Consider the following 20252-nt stretch of genomic DNA (forward strand, 5'->3'; position numbering starts at 1 on the left):
AGAATAGGTGTAATTTATATAAATCCTCTAAACAATTAACATTTATTTAAATCTAATCAATCCTTCTGTATCACACTATGTTTATACCACTATCACATCAAAACATCATCTATCAATTCAAGTTTCAGATGACTCTTGGTAAACAGCTTTACCTTCTCCTTAAGTGGTGGGGAGCAGGGGCTAGAGGCAGGACTCTCAGGAGGGGATGAGTCTACCTCCACTGGCTCTTCTTCTTTGATTTTGATGTCTGGTGTAGAAGGCAGAGACATGTCAAGGGGCCCAGAAGCAGCCTGTTAAAAAAGAGAAATGAGCATAGTTCAATCCCATGATTCCTTTCAGGTTTAATCTATTTCTTCCCAGTTAAAAGATGAGGGACTATACTTCTAAGTTCAATCCTTGGTCAAAGTACCAAACTGAAAGTCAAAGAAATATGGAACCCAGGATTTACACACAACTCTGGTCAAATCCTTTAACTTCTCAGGGTTTCTGTTTCCCAACTATAAAATGAAGTTATTTATAGCTGCCTAACCATGGATAAATACTGAAAAAGATTCTGAAAGCAGGGGAAAAAAAACCTTAGAATGCCTATGAAGACCCTGAAAGGAGAAAATACAAAGATGTCATTTATCCATCAAATACTATGATTATTTTTCAGGAAAGTACAACGATTCCTGAATCCAGTGCCTTCCTATTCTCAACCAGTTCTGTTGGCTACTAGAGAGCTGTGAACACGTTTTCTGACAATCAGAATGACTAGGTCACCCAATTATCAAACACAAACAAAATAAAATTGGCTATTAAAGTACTGTCAATGAAACAGGAACTGTCTTTTCTGGGAACTCTCCATGCCTGATGGTGTTCTCACCCCAAAATCTGGTGCTAGAGGCTAGAAGTTAGGAAGATAGGGTTTTGGGGTAACAAAGAAAGGAAAGGCTGATCATTTGATCAGTGAAAGAAACTAGAACCTGGTCCTAGGGGCAGGACCGGAGAAAACCAGAAGGGAAAGAGTACTTTTCTGGCAGTGGTGCAATCACCTCACAGAACTGGGGAGCCGTAAGTGGCTTTGAAGAGAACAATAAACCATCTAAGATGACCCTGATACTGCACCACAATAGGGAGGCTGGCATTGCAGTTCAGTTTCATGACAAAGTGGATTCTTTGTTCTATTCTTCCCACATCCTAGGCTGCTTGGTGAAAGAGGAGCTTGTTTTTAATTTATCCCTTGCTATCTTAATCACTAGAAATTCTGGTATTTGAGAAAATTGAAGATAATCTGGTATCTACTACAATAGAGAAGGTGGTAATGGTTCTTTCTCTCCAATCTGATAAGGATGAGCAACAGCAAAGATGGTTTCAATTTCTGCCCTCATTTTTTTCTACACCGATGTCAGGTCCAACTGGGCTAATTCTTGGATCCCTGAAGTCAGAGGGTGGTGGGAAGGAGAGGCCTCTAAGTAAATACAACCACAAGTTTAAAATCTCCTAGGGGCACCTCCTAGAAAAGTTGTGGTTCAGAGAAGTTTTGGGCTCATAAAACACTCCTGGAGATGATTTTCCACTGAGCCTATGCTTCTCATCAAGAAGAGGTGAAGACCACCCCTGACCAAGCAAGAAGAAACACTAAGAGAGGCCCAGTGAGTACAGGCCTGACTAACTGTCAACTGAGCTAAAAGGGCAGTGGAAAAGACTTGGAGCCTTTAAAAGGAGGCTAATTTTCTTGAATTTCCCTATAATGAGTTTGGTTTAAAATACTTCACAACCTGGTGGAAACAGTTTGACTGATTTCTTTGTTTGGGGGGAGGAAGAAATGACAGGGAGGATGAAGTAGGGAAACTGTAAAATAGAATTATACCACACAGATTGTAAGCAACTGACTGATAAAAAGAATGATGAGCAGACCATGGCAAGTTCTGCCATTTGAAATGAGAACTACAAGTATATGCCACTGAGTTTCCCCCACTTTCTTTTAATATGTGGGAGATAACAGGAAATGAAGATGATAGAAAGCTATAGAACTTCGAAAGACCCCCAGTGATAGGAACACTTCATTCTTATAATTTAAGATGGATGGAAAAATTGTGCACAAACTCTTTTGATTTACCTGCTGATAGCTTATAGTGAATGGTGTCGGATTTGTGGCTTCCAGAGGAGAGAATTTTGATCCGGGGCCAGAGACAAGGCTTGATCACTCAGAGCTTTTGTGTAGCAGAAGTTTTATTACAGTGAAAAGAGACAGCTTCTGACACAGACATCAGAAGTGGGCAATGAGTGCCTCAATCACTAGTTTGGGTAGGGCTTTATATACTTCTTCAATTGGTACCAACAATAGATCAAAAGAGTATCTTCAGGTTGTAAAGGTCTTATCAGACCCACTCCCACAACATAATCTTAAAATAATAGGATTAGTCAGAAGGTTTCTGTTAAGGAGAAACATGTCTTCAAGAAAGATACATTGTTGTTATATAATGATTATATACTATATACAGAGTTTAAGGAAAAACATACCATTGAGCAAGATGTGCTGTTTTGTTGTGTAATCCTTAGCTCTGGACTTAAAGAAAGTTGGTCTCAGTAGAAACAGATTGTTGCCACAACAACTCAGAGCTTTCTTCAAGGGCCCTGGTCTCCTTATCGACCAACCTAAGAATAAACTCTCTCACTGCTATCTCCCTCTTAGAGGGAAAGAGTCCTCCCTGGAAATTTTTGCTTAAGTCTTGGCTTTCCTGTATTTTGATGGGATTCCATGCCTCACTGCACCGTGCAATTATGGGAGGTACATGTGTTAATATGTATATGTTCTGAGACAGAGATATTGGAATTTTTTCTGAATTATTATGGAACACAGATCTGATTTTAAGTAGTGACTAATAACCCAGAATTATAATTCCAAAATAGAGTAAACTCTGACTTTTTCTTTTGCCCCCAAACCCCTTATTCCATGGAAACTATTTTTCTTTGACTCTGCTTCTTGAACTATTTCCTCTGATCTTCCAAACTAAAGGATTCTTTAGGGATCTTGAATATAAAGGTTAAAATCAGGATCACAGCATCTCAGAATCTGAAGTGATTCCAATATTTTAATCCTCTCCACAATATCTATCCTAAGGGATCTCCATATAATTGGACATACCTTGTGATAGCTTCCTATCCTGGTCCTATTTCTACTTCTGGGCCACACAGAGTAAGTTTAACTCCTCTCTTACACAAAAACTCTTCAACTATTTGAAGACTGCAATTTTGTTCCAATAAAGTTTCTTTTCACACTTCCCTAGTGGTTCAGTGGTTGACTCCACGTTCCCACTGCAGGGGGCACGGGTTTGATCCCTGGCTGGTGAACTACCATCCCAGCGCTCAGTGGTTGACTCCACGTTCCCACTGCAGGGGGCACGGGTTTGATCCCCGGCTGGTGAACTACCATCCCAACGCCACTGCCGCTGCTAAGTTGCTTCAGTCGTTTCCCACTCTGTGTGACCCCATAGATGGCAGCCCACCAGGCTCCTCTGTCCATGGGATTTTCCAAGCGAGAGTACTGGAGTGGGTTGCCATTGCCTTCTCCCCCCAGTGCCACTGGGTGTGGCCAAATCAAAATAAGAAAATAAAACAGGAGACAAGTATCATCCTTTCTATGCAATAAAATATATATACATGTGTATGCAGGAAAAAAATTTAAAAAAAAATCGGTTTCTTTAAATGTTCCCAAAGTCACCTAATTTCTGGTTCTTTCACCATCCTGGCTGATCTCCTTTGAAAGGCTTTTAAGAACATCCTTCCTTAAGCTTAATGTTTTGATTATTACTACAGTTACTTGGAGGTAGGAGTTACATACACTGAAACAAAGAGTCAAAATTCAGTAAACGTCTACTGATTGGCCGACTGAATAAAACAATCCAGGTGAGAAGTCTGATCAGCTCAGGAAAGAGTGGGATTTGGTTAAAAAAAAAAATCATTATATAACAAAATTTGAGTAATTTGTACTTTTTTAAAAACATCTTCAACATATTCAGAACAAAAATAATTTAAAAAATAGATTACTGAACAATGTCCACTGGAAGGGCAAGAAAACTGGTTTTTGATGAAGACCCAACACTTGTGCTTATCCATCACCTGGACCCCCTGAAGACTTGAATGGCTGACAAGGATAAGTGAGTATTATCTGGTTCGACAGAACCAAGCCCATAATTTGTTGCTTTAACCAATTATGCAAATTATCCCAGGGCACAGTGCAAGTTGCCTAGATCTGAACACCACCAGTTTTTTACCAAAGTCCCGCTTCTTGCCTTTTTTTCATCTTCATCTGCAGCTTTTTTGAATTCATGTTCAAAGGAGCTAGCTAGTTCATTGAAGAGTCCCACCTCTTCACAGTTCTTCAGGAATCGAGTTGGAGTAGGAGTTTGATCTGTAGACATGAAAAGAAAAGGAACCTTTATTTTAGTTTTGATTTGAAATTAAAACTAGAGAGCACATCAAGAACACATTTTTATTCTTCTGTCTGGAAAGAATCTCTGTGTTTAGGCAAATTTGGTTTTTTTTTTTTGGCAAATTTGTTTTTATGGAGCCCTAGTAAGTAAAGACTGGTGTTAGGCCACCAGAGGGTGTCTGTGCTGTGTTGCCTCAAGGCCAGCAGAGGGACGACAGAACAATGTTTCATTGTGTGACTATCTATATGCAACCACCTTTCTCTCAGAGGCTGGTTTCAGCTCCCTCACCCCCAAAACAAAACAAAACTGCCCACCCAGGTGGAGTCTGTGAAACTTCTAGGTCGGAAAATCAAGTACAGTTAAGTGACATTTTCTCTTTACACTTATTCTCTGCTAGGTCTGAAGTGAGTAGGTGTGAGCAGATGGACACTAAAATCTGATGAGGAGAAGAGACTGAGGATCAGATGGCTGAGTCTACTTGCTAAAGCTACCAAGTAAGAAATAGTGCCTTGTTTTTCAGTTGTCACTAAGGTAAGAGTCTGTTACCTTCTTGAAGGCATTCCAGGCACATCTAGGGGCTGGGGAGCAAGACAGCAAGATTGTGAGCTAGAAAAGGAAACTGCAAACAATAGACCTCATTGCATGGAGACCTGGGACCAAGAGCAAATTCCGGAAACCAGGATATTTGGATTTAGATTTGCCAGCCAAAATATCCTCTCAGAGGCTGCACAAATCTTTCCTCAGCACACTGCCTCTGCCCTTGGGAAGAGGAAGGCTCTGGGTAACCCACGGGAACTTTTCAAGCAACTTGAATTTTAGATTTGAGCTTCTCTCTCCCCATCCTGTTTTTCTAGTTTTCCTCTCTTACGTGCTAAGTTGCTTCGGTCATGTCTGACTCTGTGATTCTATGGACTGTAGTCCGCCAGGCTCTTCTGTTCATGGGATTCTCCAGGCAAGAATACTGAAGTGGGCTGCCATGCCCTTCTCTAGGGAATCTTCCTGACCCAGGAATTGAACCTGCATCTCTTATATACCCTGCAATGACAGGTGGGTTCTTTACCACTAGTGCCACCTGGGAAGCCCCTTTTCTCTCTTAGGTCAGTTGAATCTTGTTCTCTGGTCCTAACTCTACTATGACGGTTTTCCTTGCAGTGCTAATCACCTCAGGGATTCATCTCATATTCCAAACCACTAAACCGAATGATAGGGATAGAACGATGTTTAAACAATATTTTAAGGAGTGAGACCTGGGGCTAAAATCACTCCTCCTAGCATGATCAGTTGGGAATAGTCCAGTGGGATTTTCCATGGAAACAACATAACCTTTTTTTTTTTTTTTTTTAATTTAAACAAAACCTCTTCTGAATCAGAGTGTTTGGAAAACTTACCACTAACCTCCCAAAATAGTTTTAAAAGGTTCTCTGGCAGCTTTGGTTGGCCAACGATAAAGCCACTTTCCCTCCATCCCTGGGTGAGTGGAGGTAATATTCCCTTATACTTAGAGAGTACTTCAGTAAGGGCACATAAAAAAATCACAACTCCAGTGGAACAGGACAGGGCAGCTAAGGGCATGGTTACAGCAGAAGAGGGCCTTTTGGATCTCTGATCTGAGGCTCATATAAACTTTTCCCATTCTTGAACAAATAGCCAGAAAATGTATATAAGAAAATCCTTAGCTTGCTCTGATAATTCCAGAGAAATCAACAGGTGTTTATTGAATGCTTTCTGTATTTTGCTGATATATGTATAAACTGTGTGTACATTTGGGGGAGGGGGAGAGATAGAAGTATAGGAATTTGGGCCAAAAAGAAGATATGGTTCTTGCCATAGAGAACTAAGAGGATGTTTTTTAGTTGAGGAAATAAAATTAATTTATATAGAGAGTGTTACAGTATACAAAAGATATGTGCCATGTATGGCAGAGAATAAAACTGTTACAGAAATAAAGACAAATTAAGGGCAGAGCAATTGGAAAAGATTTCAACAAGTGGGACTTGAGCTGGGCCTTAAAGAATGGCTTCAGAGGGTAGAGGAGAGAGGAGATTAGTAGGATAAGAGGAGTCAGGCAGGTGAAGGCACAGAGAGAAGCAGGTATGGGCACCAATACATGAGAAGAAAAAGGTACGTGCAGGTCAAAAGACAATCATGTTAGGGATAAAAGTTGCATTTAAAGATAGGCAAATACCACAGGGCAAGGCTATAGAAAGCTTGAAAACCCAAATAAAAATAGCCTTAAAGTAAGAGAAAATAGGAAGATAATGACAGATTTTGAGCAGAGGACAAGAATTTCAGGAAGTCTGGCTTTTCAACAGAATGCAAGATGGATTAGAATGAGAGACCAGTCAAGGAGGCCAGCTAGGAGACTATGGAGGAATTCAAGCACACTGCTGGTGGATGGCAGGAAGCACAGAAAGGAATACAGCGGTCAGAATTGAAGAAAGAATAAAGCAATACAAGATTTTGAGAATATTGATATCATTGAATATCAAAGCGGAGGAACTGGTTTTGGGGACAAAAAAAATTCCTTAACTGACAGTCACTGACATGAATATCCAAAAACAGAAACAGCCAAGTAAGTGTTCAGTAGGGGCTGAAATACACGTGAGATACCAGGTCTTAATTTGGAGATATGAGAATCACCAGACTAGAAACAATAGCTGAAATGTGCAATGGGATGAATGCCCTGAAACAGAAGGCAAAGAATAACAGGAAAACATTTGATCTCTTTGGGACTGTCCTGTATCATTTTCTCTCCCCACTCATGGAGGGTGGCATAGGCATTTCCACACATTTGGAATAACCTCTCCAGCTTGATAACTCTGCCCCAAATTTGGTGTGTGTGTTCAGTCATTAAGTTGTGTCCGACTCTTTGCAACCTCACGGACTGTAGCATGCTGGGTTTCCTTGTCCTTCACTATCTCTCAGAGTTTGTTCAAACTCATGTCCATTGAGTCGGTGATGACATCCAACCATCTCATCCTCTGTTGCCCCCTTCTCTTCCTGCCCTCAATCTTTCCCAGCATCAGGGTCTTTTCCAATGAGTCGGCTCTTTGCACCAGGTGGCCAAAGTTTTGGACCTTCAGCTTCACCATCAGCCTTTCCAATGAATATTCAGGGTTGATGTTCTTGAGGATTGACTGATTTGATCTCCTTGCTGTCTAAGGGACTTTCAAAAGCCCCAAATTTACCTCTTTCATAAACTTTTTTGACCAATTTCACTTAATAATAATTCTCTGAGTACTGATGCTGTTTGTATTACTCACTTATACTTAAAATACTTAAATTTTTTCCATATATACATGCCCCAATGATAAATTTAAGTATGTGTTGCTTGCATACATGTTTATGCCCTCTCCACTCTTCCAAGGACCTTCCCCGGGCTTTCTTAAGGATCATTAATGACAATGTCCCCAACTTAAGTCTTTTTCCAGGAATTACAATTCACAAGCTACCAGCAAAGTGCCTGGTACACACAGTAGATAGTCAACAAATAACAAGGTACAGGAGATCTGTAGGGCAAGCCCCTTCCTTCATGTACAGAACTATGGGAAGAGGTTCTCTCTTTTCTCCTCTGTGTCTCAAGCAGCATTTTGGCTAGTAGTACTTAGAGAGATTGGGCTTCCCAGGTGATGCAGAGGTAAATAATCCACCTGTCAATGTAGGAGATGTGGGTTTGATCCCCAGGTTGGGAAGATCCCCTGGAGGTGGAAATGGCAACCCACTCCAGTATTCTTGCCTAGAAAGTTCCATGGACAGAGGAGTTTGGTAGGCTACAGTCCATGCGGTTGCCAAGAGTCAGACATGACTGAACACACACACACTCAGAGAAATTGTGCCTTACCTGAATTATTAACTGATACAGTACAATAATCATCACTAAATTCTCCATTGGTTAAACACTGAGGTAAGCTTGCCTAACTCAGGCTAAATCAGAACCCCTTGTGGTATCAAAGAAAGAGCCCACGTTGTCTGCCTGTCTAGCTGAAGATGGCACGACAGAACTGCTGCGCTGTTTGAGAGGAGCTGCTGAGAACGCTCCCTTGAGAGCGGCACAGGTAAGCAAAACAGTGTCTCACACAGCCAGTGAGAGGTCCCAGGTCACCCAAGCTGGCTTAGAGAAGTCCCACTGACTAAGCGTCTTGTTTGCCCTCAATGGTGTCCACGGTCATAAAGGGAAGTTGAATTTACGAACTGACAACCTGCCTGCTTGGGGGAAAGCTGACACCCAGTGGAAGAGAAGCAGCCAGACTAGGTCAACTTCCTTGCTTTCTTTTGTTCACCCCTTCGCTGTGGGTAGGGAAAAATGTCAAAGGCATCTTTTGTCTGTAAATCTTTCAAAGTCTTAATAAAAAGAAGGCAAGGAGGGAACAGACTGAAAACAGCTAAGACAAAAACCTCAACACACCCACCTCAAAAACCGCAGAACCCAACCTTGTATTAAAAACTGAGAGAATGGAGGGCACAATAGAAACTTGGGAGCTTTTACTGTTCCTTTCTCCTGATTAAATGCAGATCACATAAGGGCTCTTAATGGGAGAAGGGGAGTACAGCTCCCAGTACATCTGGTCCCTGGTATTAATCTTAACTGTCTGGTGATATCAAGGCACGTGGCTTCTGGGGCAGCAAATACCTGCGATGATGACTGAGTCAGTTCGGGCTGGGCCAAATTTCAATGTCATCTCATGCTTGTGTTTATGAACTGCCAGGTGGTCCTCGTTTGTAAATCTCTGAAACGAAACAGAAACAGAGATGTGAAGAAAAAAAAAAGTGACTCAGTGCCCTTTCTAAAATGTCCTACCAAACATCCTACAGTAAGGTTGGTCCCTGGAAAGAGGGACTGGAGAGGGAATGGGAAGGAAGAAAAAAATGCAAATGATGGAAAAGGAAAGGAGATGGGTTAAAAAAGAGAAAATAGGAAAGGAGAAAATGAAGCACTAGAAATCTGGAGGAGAGGGGAAGGGGAAGACCGTAGCACCAACTGCTCTGTAATACCAGGTCCAAATGAGAGAAATGGACAGATTGTTGGTGAAGTGGGATCCAGGCAGGAGGTTCCAAATGAAAAAAACATTAAGGCTCGCTCGTAGCAAGCAAGGGGAAAATAATGTTTAATAATGATAATAAAGAAAGGAGAAGGGAAAGGCTGGGTACTAGTTGGTCATCACAAAAATATAGGAAATTCAGCTCTCCATGGTAGGGCTGAACTGGACTATTTATGAGGGGCTAACAGAGAGATAAATTATGCAGGATTAGGAGAACCATTTAACTTCCTGGCCCCTACAGTGCTGCAGCAGGCGCCTGCCCAGCTATTTGGCTCAGGGTTTTAATGAGCCAGGATGGAGCTGTAGAGGACAGAGGCCCAATGGCCAGCAGTAACGGCACACACCAGCCCCATCGGCCAAATGCTGTCTCCCTTCATCGGGCAGCCCGCCTGGGCTCCATCAGCCATAAAGGGGCCAGTGCAATGCTGTTGACTACATAATGCTAGAATAAAAATGCAAGCAAAAAAAAAATTTTTTTTTTTTTTTGTTAGGGTAGGGAGAAGCCTGTAGGCAGGATGAGGGAAGGGAAAAAGGAGATGGTATGGAGATTTTATTTATTTAGGGATTTGGTGAAAGGACAATGAAAATGTGAGGCTAGGTCTGCCTCAGTTTATGACTAAGTAAGACAGGGTTACTGGACAGTAATTTATGCTCCCCCCTTTCTTTAGAAGGGGGTGGTGAAGAGAACAGATGAACAGCAGTAATTCAAAAGAATGATATCCTCAAAATTCCCTTTGAGGCTGCCTGGCCATGTTCCTTCATTAAAACATGCCTGCAACACAGTAACAGCTTGGATGCTGCAGTTTTCCACAGCTCTTTCACTAGCTAGGCTCTGAAACATGGTTCTATTTGTCTTTTTGTTTCTAAAAATAATGATTGGTTAGTCCTCTTAGATAGATACACATTTCCCCCCAAAACTATTCCTTTGGCTCTCTACCCACAGCTCTTCTTGACTACAAACCAGTCAGGAGTTGGCTCCATCCTAGCACCTATCCAGGAAAGAAAGCAATACTGAACTGTTTAAATTTCTTTATTTTACCTAAAAGTAGCTTTCCCCACATTTTCTCTAAGCTCTATCATAACTGAAGCTTAAGACCTAAAATCCTTCCAGGCTAGGCCTACAAGCCTGAAGAGTAAAGGGAATTTTCAATTAAAAATATTAAGAATCAAGAAGTAAAACAGTCAAAAGAAGACTGTCTTAGTTTTTTCCAATGGATCCTGGACAAAACTGAACAGTGTGTGGATATTTAGCCAAGAACTTTAGTTTTCTCCATCGTTGGTTAACTTTAGGCAACACAGATATTGATTAGTTATCATAGGCATCAACTTCTTCAGTCACAGATTTTTCCCTATGGAAAGGATGGAGTGGGAAAGGGGGGAATAGTCTTTGAACCATGGGTATGACATTTCTAGGTTAAACAAATCAGTGTGGAGGGCTTGGGATTGCTGGGTATTCAGTAAAAGGAAATGAGCATAACTAGTCTACAAAAGAGGAACAACAATCACTTTACAGGGACAGGAAGAGTAGCAGATGAAGGTATATGTTTTCAAAATGTACTGGTGATGTTATGATAATCTTTTTTCAAAAATACATTTATAGGTACTCCAAGGAAATTTTCTGTAGGTAGTTTAAAAAACTGGCACAATGTTCTAGAATACAGAAGAATGACTTTCAAGCAAAAAGTCCTTTTCTACTATCACAAATCTAGCTTACCCAAAACTGCTTGGAGAAAGATTTGAAATCTCTAGGCTTTGCTCTAGTTAGGATCATTTGGTATTTTATTTATTATTATTTCTTTTCATTTGGTATTTTAAAAGGCAACTCCTCTTCTTGTTACAACTTTTCTACATAGCTGTGATCTGTTTGTTCTCTAGTTCTTATTCCTCTCTGCTACACAACCCTACTCTCTTCACACCACCCTATTCCCCATTGAGCAGTTTATTTTTTTCCAAACCAATAGCTGGTGTCTGAAGAGAACTAAACGTGGCTAAAGGGATCTCCCATCCATCAGCGTCTCACAGCGTTTTGAAAACTGTGATTATAGGAAAAAATTACATCTTCATTTTCACTAAACTCTGAAATTTAGCATTCCTAATTCATCATAGAAATTGCACATATTCTTATATTACATTACAGTTATTATTGGTATCTCAGAATAGCCTTTCTACTCATCACTACTTCAAAATTATGATAGTCACCAGACCTACCACTAGAACTTACAGACAGTATTATGCTTAAAAAAGCACATCTATTATCAAATATTTTAAAAGCATTTTGATAACTGTATATTAAAAAAAAATCGCTTCTTTTGTAATCCAATGTCTTTTATTTTACTGATTTAAAAATATTATTCTAAAAAAAAAATATTATTCTAAGGAGGAGTTCATAGGCTTCATCAAACTGCCATTGTGGGTCATGACACTACAAAAACTAAGAATCCTTCCGAACTAAACCAGATAGTATGCTTCACAGGAGGAGCGAAATGGCAGAAGGAGGAGCTTAAGAAGCAGGGCAGTGGCACGGTTTGGCTCTAGTCACCTCTCCCTGCTATTTCTAACACAACTCTTGTATGGCCAGAGTAAGGAAGAGAATAAAAGTTTACTAAAGTTTTTTTTTTTTAATGAAAGAATGTTGAGGTTTTTAAAATTTCTGGTTGTGTTGGTATTTGTTGCTGCACACGGGTTTCCTCTAGTTGCGGAGAGTGGGGGCTTCTCTCGTTGTGGAGCACAGGCTTCAGGCATATGGGTGTCAGTGGCTGTGGCCCAGGGGCTCATTAGAGATACGGCTTGAGGGCCCCAGAGCGCCAGCTCTGTAGCTGTGGTGCAGGGGCTCAGCTGCTCCATGACATGTGGCATTTTCCCGGACTAGGGATTGAACCCATATTCCTGGCTTTGGCAGGTATATTCCTGTTTGCCGCACCACCAGGGAAGTCCTGAACTTTTTTTTTTTTTTAATCAAAGTGAATGTCAATCTGGCTATTATTTTCATTGTTCCTTATATTCTCTCTTGTTATATTTAAGAGTTAACTCAAGAATTCTCTGTGAAGTGAACTGTTAGTCGCTCAGGCATTGACTGACTCTTTGCGACCCCACAGACTACAGCCCACCAGGCTTCTCTGCCCATGGGATTTTTCCAGGCAAGAACACTGGAGTGGGTAGCCATTTCCTTCTCCAGGGGATCTTCCTGATCCAAGGATTGAACCTAGGTCTCCTGCACTGCAGGCAGATTCTTTACCGACTGAGCTATGAGGGAAGCCTCTAGGTGAATCTTGAACCACATGCTTAGGAAACCATCCCTTTAAAAGCAATTTCTCAATTAAAAAGTCTAAAATTATTAAGTGATAAAAATTTGACCTTATTAAAAATAGATTATTCTATTGAATTAAATAAAATGGGTGGAGGGGCTCCTTAAAAGGATTTCCTTTTTGAATTATTGCCCATTTAAAAATCCAGCTCTCTCATTTGTTATACAGTTAGTGAGTCTTCCTTTGTTCTTTGCTCTTACCTATGACTAAGGTTCTGGCAAACAGCCACTCAAATTAGGGAATATTCACTCTGGTTGTAGAGTAGAAAATGACAATTTTCAATAAATGTGTAGATATTAACCATCTCCAAGACAACTGAGGGTTGATATTATTCAAAATTGGACTGAAGAATTTAAGTTATACTGGATCACGAAGGCAGTTTATATGCCTTGGGAGAAGATGTAAATAGTAACACAATAAAGGTGAGAGTCTTATTTGCCCAAATAAATAAATCAGGACAGCTTCTTGGCATAAATGGGAGAGGGAAAGTACTATGTGCTAATTTGCACCATAGCTAGAGACCAAGATGATTTAGATTTGCCCTATCCAATATGGTAGCCACTAGCCACATGAGTTTATTGAACATTTGAAATGTGGCTAGTCCAAATTGAGATGTACTGTCCTGTACTGTATACACAAGGGCTTCCCAGGTGGTTCAGTGGGTAAAGAATCTACCTGCAATGCAGGAGACACAGGAGACATGGGTTCCATCCCTGGGTCAGGAAGATCTTGGAAGAGAGCATGGCAACCACTCCAGTATTCTTGCCTTGAGAATTCCATGGTTAGAGGGAGCCTGGGGGGCTACAGTCCATAGGGTCACAAAGAGTTGGACACACCTGAAGAGACTTAGCACGCACTCACGCATGTACTAAGTCAAAACACATACTGGATTTTGAAGACTTAGTGTGAAAAATGAAAAAGAGAACGTAAAATATCTCAATTTTATTTTGATTCTATGTTGAAATGATATTTTGAATATATTGGTGTAAATAAAATATATTATTAAAATTAATGTCACTTGTTTATTTTTGCTTTTTAATGTGGCTACTAGGAAATTCAATACCACTTATGTAGCTTGCATTTTGTGACTCTTCTTTTGGAGAGCTCTGATCTAGGTAACATGCTTGAAGATCTAATGGGAATTTTTTTTTTTAATGGGAATTTTAATCATGTGCCACACTTGATTTTTTTTTTCCTCCAAATTAACTTTTTTGGCCTCCCTGCACAGCTTGTGGAATTTTACTTCCCCTACCAGGGATGGAACCCATGTCCCCTGCAGTGGAAGCTTGGAGCCCTAACCACTGGACTGCTAGTGAAATCCCCAAACCTGATTCTTTCCCCTCCAACACTTTTTCTCTAAATACAGTTTATACTCTATGGTAGTGGTTCTCAATTAGGGGCAACTCTGCCCCTCAGGGGACATTTGGCAATGTAACATTTGCTTATTACAACCTAGGGAATGCTAGTGAACTATAGAGGGCAGAGGCCTGGGAAATGCATTGGACAGCTCCCCAAAACAAAAAATTATCTGACCCAAAATGTCATTTGTGTCTCTGCTGAGAAACTCTGCTTCAAGATAACAGGGAAAAGAAAAAACAAACAAACAAAAAGCCTGTTTTTTAGTTTCCTTTGCCAAACTGCCAACACATGTTTTTGGATATGAAACCTGGAAGGAAAAAACACAGGCAGAAAACTCACAACCTCATTTCAGAAGATGGCTGATGTACTGACAATCTGCAAATACTCAGGAGAGGAAATCAGGAAGATGAGGCAGAAGGCACTGTAATTGGGAGAAGAACAGACTAAACGCAACTCTCACGCACTGCCTTGTTAGTAGCAAAGAGAGAACACCAAAAAAGCACATCAGCTATTTGCTTTTTGGCTATTTCAGATTTTCACTCCTCAACAGAGGGAAAAAAAAAATCAAGAAAGAAAATTTTCTTAGTTTAAAAAGCATAAAATAGACTACAGGACTATGAGGAAGTCAATCTGAAAAGTGACATTAGTATTAGAATGGGCATAGAAGGTATAGTTTTGGTAAAAAATACTTTCCATTTCTAGGAAGTTTCATTCTCACCCAGTTTCCTGTAGTGAGAAACTGGAATCCCACCTACTAGCAAACTGACTAAATAAACAGAACTAAGTAGAAAATTAGTAATGGCTTGAAGAACAAGCACAGTGGGAACTGGAAATCAGGAATACATGTCAGTGAATGGAGCCTTAAATTTTTAAAAAGTTGATGTATATAAACTGCAAAAATCTCAAGTGTAGAGCTCAATGAATTTTTATATAAGTATGAAAAGAAATAAAGTGAAAGTGTTAGCTGTTCAGTTGTGCCCGACTCTTTGCGATCCCATAGACTGTAGTGTGTCAGGCTCCTCTGTCCATGGAATTCTCCAGGCAAGAATACTAGAGTGGGTTGCCATTCCCTTCTCGAGGGGATCTTCCCGACCCAGGGATCGAACCCAGGTTTCCCACATTGCAGGCAGGTTCTTTACTGTCTGAGCCATAGGGAAGCCTACGCTGGTGTAATCACAACCCAGGTCAAGATATAAAACATTTCAGGCACCCCAGAAGGCCCCCTCATACCCCACTTTTCTTAAGCTTTTAAATGAAATAGTTATATAAAACTTAGTACCTGGTATACAGCATATATTCAGTTAGCTCTCGTCTCTTCCCCTTTTTAAATCTTAAGGTAGACAGGTATGATATTTAAAAATTAGTTTTTCTTTGTAGAATAATTCTGAGTAAGTCAATGCAGAGAGAGTTCTTTTCCTGATCCCATTAAGACAAGTTTCCCAGACACTTGTTGAAATAGCACCACTAAACAGAATTGAAGAGAAGGCTCAGGGCAAATGAGAGCTTAGCCCAAACTAAAGATAAATTTTTGTCTATTGACTCTGAGCCAGGCATAAGCATACAGGCATTAGAAATGTAGTAGTTTTAAGCTAAGTCCTTGGTAAATTTTTGTGACCAATGAAATTTCTGTGCAATGTGCACTCCACCCTTAGCCAAATTCATTCCTGAAATGTTGTTTTTGGCTACCACAGCTCCAGTTTCCATGTGGATTTGCCTCACATTTTAAAATGCTCTTATATCCTGAACTATGATTAATTCACGTCCCTTTCCTTGTTTTAGAAGAGTAGACTGGGGGAAGGAGGCAAGTCAGAACTCTTTAGTTACTAGGAAATAAGTCCTGGATGCCTAAACTATCAGGGAATTGAGTTTCTATTTGTGATAGTCTGAAAAATCACTTATGCTGAAACCTAACTATACTCTTCTCCAAAGTTTGTGGGTTTGGCAGCACTTCATGAACAGAATAGCTTTCTTTTATTAAAATATCTATACTCAGGCATATCCTGATGAAAGAAAATAGTTTGAAAAAGCAGGAGAAAACGGATAACTATAGGTAGAAAGCTCTAGAGTATAGTGATATTGGTGCTGAGCAGGGTGGAAAGAATAGCTGACCTTTCTGAAAACACTGTTTGATCAACTATTCTGAAAGAACAAACTGGAGACCTCCAACAGCGTTACACTCCTCCCCTCACTGGAGAGCTTCTATTCCCAATGCAAGAGATCACTCAGGCTGGGGAAAACAGGGAGAGGGAGAAGGGAAGGGACTAAATACACACACCTCAATCCACCACAACTTTCATTTGTACCTTACTCAATCTTAGGTTCCTGCTTTCTACTTCAAGATGCTGCTGTTTATGAAATGAGTCACACATCCTGCTTTGAATGCTTCATGGCTCTTGAATGAATCATTTCAAAGCACAGGATTATTCAACAAATAAATACAACCACAGCAGCAGCAGCAGCTCATAGGCTGCATGTGTGAGCAAGGTAATTTATAGAGGAAAAATAAGAACAGGAAACTTCTTCCCAAAATATTCTAAGAGAAAAATGTTGTCAGGGGAATGAAGGATATAAACTGAAGGGAGGAGGAAAAAGATCCACCAAACTGTACCTAAAGAAAATCCTTTTGTCTGTGGATTAAGACATTTTCTGCTTGGGAAAGGCTGTTTGAGTGTCTTAAAGAGAAGATTTTGGCAGTTGACTAAATTAGTCTATTGGAAAAAGAAATAACTTTTAGAGGAGAGACATTATTTGATAGTTGGCCTAGCAGAGAAGCCATCTGATAGAATACAAGCCCCTCAAGTGCAAGAATCCTCATTTGTTTGTTTGTGGGAGTACCACAAGCACTTTGAACAGTACCTGCATATAGTGGATGCTTAATAAACATTTGCTGAATAGATGCCAACTAGCATATCTCATTAAGGGCGACAAAGCACCCCTAACTTAGAAAACTCTTATTCATGTGTACAATGGTGGGAGTATTTTCATTATCAACATTCAAAAGGGGAGTTGATATTATTATAAACATTAGTTCTTTCCTATAGAACTAAAGGCTGGGCCCAATGAGGACCAAGAATACCCTAATGGGATTAGAATAAGAAACAAATAGAATTTCAAAAATTAAGACAACATGAAAAGGTCAAAACAACAGCAAAAGGGATTTAAATCATTGGGAAGAATTTCTGGACTCTGAGGTTGAGGGGGCTGAAATCATTCCCAAAGGAGATTTTAAAGGAAAAATGTATTAGTTTTCTGGGCCTCTCATATTTTTATACTGTTTTCTCTTACTATTCTTCCATTAGTGCTTTCTATCCAGGTCAGTCTCTCCTGAACTGCAAAATCCACTTGCTTTCAATTTGTGCCTACACACAATCCCTCTACTCTCAGACATGCCTTCCTCTCTCGCCTCAGTTTATCCAAATACTATAACCTTCCAAGGCTCAGGTGAAATTCAACTGCTTTTTGAAAGCTTCTCTAATGATTCTAACTTTCAGTAGTCTAACTTCCCTGAACTTGTGTTGTACTTTGAACAATCTGCACCATATAATTTAGAATTCTAGTCTACATGGTCTCACAGTTTTATCCTTTAAAGTGGACTATAAACTATCAGACGGTTAAAAATGTACCCTACACTTATTTTTTTTTTTGGCCATGCCAAGTGGCTTTCAGAATCTTAGTTCCCCAACCAGGGACTGAACCAGGCCCCAGCAGTGATGGCGCTGAATTCTGACCACTGGACCGCCAGGGAATTCCCCATACTTATTCTTTACCCTCCCAACCAACCCCATCTTGGGGCTTAACTCAGCAGAGAGCACAGAACGGGTACTCAATAAATTCCTTTTCAGTGATTAGGTCAAGTTTTATGTAGTGGTATAAGAATAACTGTTGAAAAGCTTTTATCACCTTTAGATTCTAAGACCTTTAACAGGTACACTTTCAGAATGATCTGCTCCCTTTCCATCTCCATTTCCAAAGTATATTTCACTATGCAAATGAGTGAGAATCAACGTATCCCCCTACTATTTTGTTAGACACCAGGTTCCCTTTATTATAGAAAGGCACTTTGGACACTTTCAGTGATTGCAGTTATACTGTTGTTGTATGAAAGGGCATTCAAGCCATGGTTTGTGGATCAATTTACTGTCTTTGGGTATCTGATTCCATCACTGAATTTTGGTTGGTTTAGCTGCAAAGTCATGTCCAACTCTTTGTGACCCCATGGACGGTAGCCCACCAGGTTCCTCTGTTCATGGGATTTTCCAAGCAAAAATACTGGAGTGTGTTGCCATTTCCTTCTCCAGGGAATTTCCCCACCCAGGGATTGAACCTGGGTCTCCTGCATTGCAAGAAGATTCTTTATCAACTGAGCCACCTGGGAAGGCCTCACTGAACTTTACTACCAACTAAAATGGTCTATGCAAAAAAATATCAATTCATCAACAGCAACCTTTTCCTTCTTCACTCCCCAAGCCACCAGTGGTAGTTTAAACCACATCCTTTTAAGCATTTTCTTTTAGGATCCCAATTACTTGAATTTTATTGGGCAGAATATCAGCAACACACAGAAGTCAAGCCATGTCAAGAACTGGATTCCGCCCTTTACAAAGTTTGCCCTGGAGTATCTGACAAGAGGAAAAGGTATATTACAATCAAATTGACAAACCAGTTGGCATTTGGAAAAAGAATATTCAAACGTATAGTCAACACTGAATTGCTGGATTTTCACTGTTAGGATCTGGGATTAACAATAAGGCATTATTCCATAACATATAGACGAATGATGCAAAGTTTTAAACACTTAGCCACACCTGATCACTCATTTTTATTTTTGTTCCTGTTCCCTCCTCCTGTTTATGACAAATGTGAAAAATCATGAGCCCCATGGGTAGTGTTTTTTGCCAAGTAAGTTTCAGGTGCCTCATAAATCACAGCAGAAGGGAAAAGAGCTCCAAAGGTCATACAGGCCAACCCCAACCAGGGACTGGGCAGTGTAGAAAAGGGAACGGCAAATATAATTTCTTGTGAGTTTTATAACTGAATAAAAGTAGGCATTTTATTTTTACTTTATTTATGAATGTTACTTCTTATGGGACTGAGAAATATAATCTTACTTCAGGTTTCAATATACTTAGAAAATCCTGGTCATCTCAATTCTATGGGATTCCCTCATATCACAGTAAAGTAGGAAGTGTAAATCTTTTCTCCTCCTCCTCTTGCTCTTTTTAATTGTGATAAAATACATATGACATAAAATTTACCATATAAACTGTTTTACCTGTACAGTTCGGTGGTATTAAATACATTCATATTATTGTGCACCCATCGCCACTATCCACCCTCCATAACTCTTTCTCTTGTAGAAATGTAACTCTATGCCCATTAAAAAGTAACTCCTCATTTTCCCCTCCCCACTCTTTGGCAACCACCATTATATTTCCTGTCTTTATGATTCTGACTACTCTAAGAACCTCATATGAGTGAAATCATATGGTACTTGTCTTTTTGTGACATTTCACTCAGCACATCCATGTTGTAGCATACTATATAATTTTTTTTTTAAGGCTGCATGAAAACCCACTGTATGTATATACCACATTTTTATTCATTTATCAGTAAATGGACAGTTGGGTTGTTTTGTAACTACTGTGAATAATGCGTTGAATACAGTTGTATAAATATCTCTTCTTTCAATTCTTTTGGGTATATAGCCAAAAGTGGAACTGCTGGATCATATATCAACAAATAGTAATTCTATTTTTAGTTTCTTGAGGGAACTATCATACTGTCTTCCTCATTGGCTGTACCGTCTTACATTCCCACCAACAATGCACAAGGGTTCTAATTTCTCCATATCCTTGACAACACTTGCTATTATCTGGGTGGTTTTTGTTGTTCTTGAAGCATCCATTCTAATGGGTGTGAAGTAGTTATCACTGTAGAGTTAATTTGCATTTCCCTAGTGATTAGTGATATTGAACATTTTTTCATGTGCTGGTTGGCTATTTGTATATCTTTTTTGGAGAAATGTCTATTCAAGGCTTTTTGCCCGTTAAAAAAATTACTTATTTTTAATTGGGGGATAACTGCTTTACAATGTTGTGTTGGCTTCTGCTATACATCAACATGAATCAGCC

General features: G+C 39.9%; 1 protein-coding gene across 10 annotated transcripts in view; it reads right to left on the reverse strand.

The window, feature by feature from the left end:
* LOC122427085 (cyclic AMP-dependent transcription factor ATF-7) overlaps nt 1-20252 on the reverse strand; it is a 91378-nt gene that overhangs the window by 20341 nt on the left and 50785 nt on the right. For 6 of the 10 annotated variants that reach the window (XM_043446280.1, XM_043446290.1, XM_043446291.1 and 3 more), the window contains 3 exons: nt 9049-9145; nt 4278-4396; nt 153-290 (listed from right to left, as the gene is read on the reverse strand). In XM_043446280.1, the coding sequence (XP_043302215.1) occupies nt 153-290; nt 4278-4396; nt 9049-9145 (354 nt within the window). The remainder of the gene's footprint in view (nt 1-152; nt 291-4277; nt 4397-9048; nt 9146-20252) is intronic. The other 4 variants (XM_043446284.1, XM_043446287.1, XM_043446288.1 and 1 more) reach the window with 1 other exon arrangement.

Source organism: Cervus canadensis, chromosome 25 (genome assembly GCF_019320065.1).
Source record: "Cervus canadensis isolate Bull #8, Minnesota chromosome 25, ASM1932006v1, whole genome shotgun sequence".
Taxonomy (NCBI): Eukaryota; Metazoa; Chordata; class Mammalia; order Artiodactyla; family Cervidae; genus Cervus; species Cervus canadensis.